This window comes from Manihot esculenta, chromosome 10, assembly GCF_001659605.2.
Source record: "Manihot esculenta cultivar AM560-2 chromosome 10, M.esculenta_v8, whole genome shotgun sequence".
Lineage (NCBI taxonomy): Eukaryota > Viridiplantae > Streptophyta > Magnoliopsida > Malpighiales > Euphorbiaceae > Manihot > Manihot esculenta.
In genome coordinates this window covers 26351221-26356406 of record NC_035170.2, presented here as the reverse complement: position 1 = coordinate 26356406, position 5186 = coordinate 26351221, and the positions used below count along the sequence as shown (strand labels likewise).

Here is a 5186-nt window from a genome sequence, read left to right as displayed (position 1 = left end):
CTTCAATTCTGCTTTTATAATCCATTCGGTATTTGAATATCACAACTGGACAAATTAAAATTTGTACCGATTAAATTTATTAAAAAGTAAAACGCTTTTAAATCTTAAATAGTTTATATTTAACTGTTGATACTAAAATCTCTAATTAATAGAGGAAAATTTTATCTTTATTTTTATAAAATTTAGTTATTGTATCCGTAAATATTTTGACATGTTAATAAATTTAATAAAAGATTATAATTTAAAAATAAAAATTGACTTTAAAAATGATCGCAATCCATATATTAATATTTTCTTTTAAATAATACAAAAATTGTATTTATAAAGTTATAAGAGATTCAAAATATAAAAAAATTCAAAAATCTGTATATAGTACAAACCAAACCAGAAAAATAAAATGCAACTAAATCAATTTAAATCAGCCTAAAACCTAGGACCGAGCGTTCGATCAGTTTAATTTAAAATTAAATCGAATTGAATAAATCGAAAATTGATATTTCAGTATTTATAAAAATCAAATCGAATCGATTTTATTCAAAAACTGAATCGAATCAAATCGGTCTGATTCGGTTCGATTCAATTCGATTTGATCGGTTTCAATTTCTAATAAATTTTTTACTTTTTACACTTTTTTAATTTTTTAAAATTTAATTAAAATATTTTAATTTTAATATAATTTAATTTCTCTATATTATTAAAAATAACATATTATCATCACTAATTGGTTCGGTTTGATTTTTTAAATTTTTTCTAATTAAAATCGAACTGAACCAAAATAACTGAAATTTTTAAAATTAAAAATTAAACCGAACCAAATTAAATAAAAAATTAAATTAAATTTTAAAATTAATTCGATTCGGTTATTTTTTTTCAGTTGAATTAATAAGTGCCCACCCTGCTAAAACCCACTCAATTCGGCTGCAGAACCCAATACAATGTATAAAGAGAGAAATCTCAATTGTCATCGTCATAGGAGAAATCGAAACCCACCATCATCATCACCAACCAAAATGAAAAATTAGTCAAATACAGGGATAATAAAATTAAAAATAACAATGAAAAGACAAGTACGTAAAGAAAAAAAATTATGTATATCCAACTGAAAGCTCCATATGAACACAAATCTAAAACAGTACTTATTAAAAATAGATTTTAATATCAACATAGATCAATAAGAGCGTGATTCTCCAAACGTAGTGGAACAATTCTAAAATATCAATATCATAATAATGATATTTTTCTATAATAATGAAATTCGAGTACAATAGATAATTCAGACCGTCGAAATTACAAAATAAAAAAAAAATAAAAAAATAAATATAGACAATTATGAGAAAAAAAATTAAAATCGATGAATTATCGTTCTTGTTCCAAAGCAAGAAAAATCAAAACAATCTAAGAAAAAAGCAAGAAAAATCAAAACGATATAAGAAAAAATCAAAACAAAAAGGAAAACAAAACAAAACAAAACCATCAACAAACTCAATCAAGAAAGAAGTTATATTCATTGGTTGCTGTCTTTTTTGTCTAACCCCAATTTTTCTCCTTGCTCCTCTTTTTCCCTGTCATTCTCTCTCTCTCGCTCAATATTAAAGAACATCGAAAACAATGACAAATATCATACAGTATTTTAAAATTTGTTTCGCATAAGATACTAGTCGAGTGAAGATGGCTGACGGCCCACCTAAAATTAGGCCCATGCATATTCATATATTAGTTTTTCATAAAAAAAATATTATTTAATTTTTATTTTTTAAAAATACATTTTTTTTTCTTTAAATGTATTAATATTTTTGTCTCTCTTGAGAAGATTGGAAATTAAATAATTAAAATCTCAAAATTAAAAAAATTAAATAATTATAATTTTAAATTACAGTAATTAATTATAGTCATATTTTAAAATAGCAAGATCAAATTAGAAATAACAACATAATACTATTTTAATATAATTGAATTATAAATTCTGAAATAAAAAATTAATAAAATCATAAAATATTTTTTATACTTTTATTAAAAAAATCTTAAATCCTATCACAATCCATTACAATAAACGAACATTGCCACGTTTTTATTCTTGAAAAAAAAAGCCCAAAACTAATACAACTCCATAGAAATTTTCATTTTGGTGTGTCTTCCCCAAGGGCAGCCTTACGAAAACCAGAGTATCTATCAAGGAGCTTGTCTCTTGGAGGCCAATTCTCATGGATTATTGGGATATTTGAGAATTGTTGGATCCATGCCATTAACAGTGGGAATTTTTCTTGGTCTACCAATTTCACACCAATAATCTCCTCAATTATATTGAGGTAATAAGCAATCCAACCCAAAGCTAGATCCACTAGTCCAATGCTTTCTCCTCCAAAGAATTTCTTGCCCTTTAGCTCTTCTTCTAAATATTTCAACTTCTCTTTGATTGAAACTATTGCTTCTTCTTGTTCTCTTCCTTGCTTTGAAAGAACATCAAATCTCATTGCTTGTAATATCTATATTCAAGAAAATCACCCAAAAAAAATTATTCACGGTAATAGAAATAAAAAATAATAATAAAATTTACTGATCAAATTATAAAAAAAAAGAGAATTGAAATAATAAATAAATAATTGAAAATTCCTCAAATTTGCTTTATAATTTGGGAAGTAATTAATCGGCAAAAAGAACATGAACAAGGTTACCTTTTCATCGGCGAAGTTAGCCCAGAAGCGAGCCGTGGCTCGCTGGTGAGGATTTTGTGGAAGCAGTGGATACTGTTTGAAAGTCTCTTCCAGGTATTCAAGAATGAGAAGAGATTCACAGATGGGTTTGCCATTATGAACAAGTACAGGGATCTTTTTGTAAACTGGATTATACTTGAGAAGCAAAGAGCTCTTGTTTGAAAGATCTTCAAACACTTCTTCATACTCAATGCCCTTCAGTTTTAGCGCCCACACCACTCTCAGTGGATATGGACTTGACCAATTCCTGAATAGCTTCACTTCTTCTGCCATTTTCTCTTTCTTTTTCCTATTTGCAGACTCCAGCTTTAGTTATTAGACAACACCCCACTCATATAAATAGAAGAGAGTCTGCCCAGAGGACTAAAATGTAAATTGAAGCTCAAAATTTGAGTTAAATCCTCGAAAAGTGTAAAGTGGAGGACTATTTTATAAATATGACATGTCAGCTCGTGATGTGCTAGAAGGCCTTTGCATCCGTTGATAAAATCAAAATAATTAAACTTTTTAAACATAAAAATTAAATTAAACTATTTTATTAAAAAAATCGAACCAAATTATTTTGATTAAATTAAATTTGATTCAAATTATATTTAATTTTAAATTAATTTTATAAAATTTATTTAATTGAACTTCAATTTTTCCTCATGAATTCTCTAAATTTGGTTTGATTGAAGTTTTTTGCCTAAATATAAATTAAATCCATCAGACTAAAATTATTAAAATTGAAAATTAAATTATTTTATTTTAAAATTAAATATAATTTCTAAATTATATCATTTTAGTTGATTTATGTTTGAATTAAACAGTGAAATTATCGTTATAAAACTAAATCATTTAAAATTTAAAAATTAAAAGGAATTATATAATTATATTTTTAAATTAGGAATTAATTAAATTTAAACTAATGCTTAAATTTATCCATAAATTATGCTAGAATTTAAATATTATTTTTTAAATAAATAATTTATTTCCCTTAAAAGTAATAAGTCAACGAGTGGCGTGTAAAAGTTTTTTTGGGGTCATAACCGGCATGTGATTAACCTTAAAAGTAGCGTGGACTTGGAAATGGATTTGAAAATTGATTTGAAATTAGTGTAATTAAATATTTATCATAATTATTCAATATATTTAAATATATTTATGTGTTTATTTTAAAGTCAAAATGTTAATTTTTTTATTTATATTAATTACTTAATATTTAATTTTTGGAATAAATGAAGCTATAAATATTCACCTTATATTAATAGATTAATAATAATTTACTCTATTATTTATTGCTAATTATGAAAATATATATATATTAATTTTAAAATATTTTAAAAATTATAGAAGAGAGAGAATATATAATATTTTATTTAATATAAATACATTTTATGAAAAAAGCTCTATCAATACTCATACCTTATTATGTTTCAAAAAAAAAACTTATACTTTACCTGATGGCAATGATTTATCGAATGTGAAATGATTTATTTCTTTTTTTTTTAAATTACAAAATTTTAGTTAAATTAAATTTTATCACCTTATCTGATGACAATATGAAGTTTATCATCAAAATTGGAATAATTTTCTTTAACTAAAATCTATAACTATCAAATATATTCTATATTTTTATTTTTTAATACAATTTGTTGTCCGTAAGTTAAATCATACAAATCAATAAAATTTTTGTACAATTTTTCCATGAAAAATATCTTTTTGTAGGACCTAACGACTAAAAACCTATTGGCTGTTGGAAGGATACACCAAAGATCATACAAGTTAAATAAAAAATTATTTAGCGATCAAGAAAGCAAATCAAATGCAACATTGATATCTCAGCAGCATTTAAATAAATACGAAGTCTGGCCTAGAAGACTGGGACATGTGTCTAGAAACAAGGTGTTACATCTAAATGTATTTGAGTCTAGTGATTGTGATCTTTATGTGTGTATTGTTTGTCCTATAGAAAAACAATAAAGGCTGAGTTTTAATAAAAGCAAGTTTACTACCACAGCACCCTTTGAGCTAGTTCATATGGACCTTTGGGGTCTATACTCAATAGTTTCGATTTCAAATGCAAGATATATGCTGACTATTGTGGATGACTATACTAGGACAACTTGGACGTACTTATTACAACATAAAGAATCTGTATTTTTCATATTGAAAAAATTCATTGTCATAATTCAAAATTAGTTCCATAAAATAGTGAAGCAATTAAGAACATACAATGGAACAGAGTTTGTGAATTCAGAATGCAACAAATGGCTTAAAGAAAGAGGTATCATCCACTAGAACTCGTGTCTATAAACCCCATAACAGAACAAGATGGTCGAAAGAAAGCACAAACACTTGCTACAAGTTTCAAGAGTCTTAATGTTTCAGTCAAAATTACCACAAAGATTTTGGGGAGAATCCATACTCACAGCCACCCACATTATCAACAGATTCCCTAACTCAGTTCTAAACTGTAAAATCCCATTTGCCCGT

General features: G+C 25.5%; 1 protein-coding gene across 1 annotated transcript; it reads right to left on the bottom strand.

The window, feature by feature from the left end:
- Window positions 1–1980: 1980 nt before the first annotated feature.
- On the bottom strand, window positions 1981–3033 carry LOC110625065 (probable glutathione S-transferase). The gene is made up of 2 exons (XM_021770573.2): window positions 2673–3033; window positions 1981–2483 (listed from the first exon to the last, which is right to left on the bottom strand). The coding sequence occupies exons 1-2, from the start codon at window positions 2982–2984 to the stop codon at window positions 2118–2120; spliced, it is 678 nt and encodes a 225-aa protein (XP_021626265.1). The 5' UTR covers window positions 2985–3033; the 3' UTR covers window positions 1981–2117.
- Window positions 3034–5186: the final 2153 nt, after the last annotated feature.

What these genes read in the sequence shown, in the direction of transcription:
- LOC110625065 (XM_021770573.2), bottom strand. Translation starts at nt 2,984, where the DNA reads ATGGCAGAAGAAGTGAAGCTATTCAGGAATTGGTCAAGTCCATATCCA. An exon ending in CTAACTTCGCCGATGAAAAG is followed by an intron (nt 2,484 to 2,672) that starts GTAACCTTGTTC and finishes TCTTGAATATAG; the next exon opens with ATATTACAAGCAATGAGATT.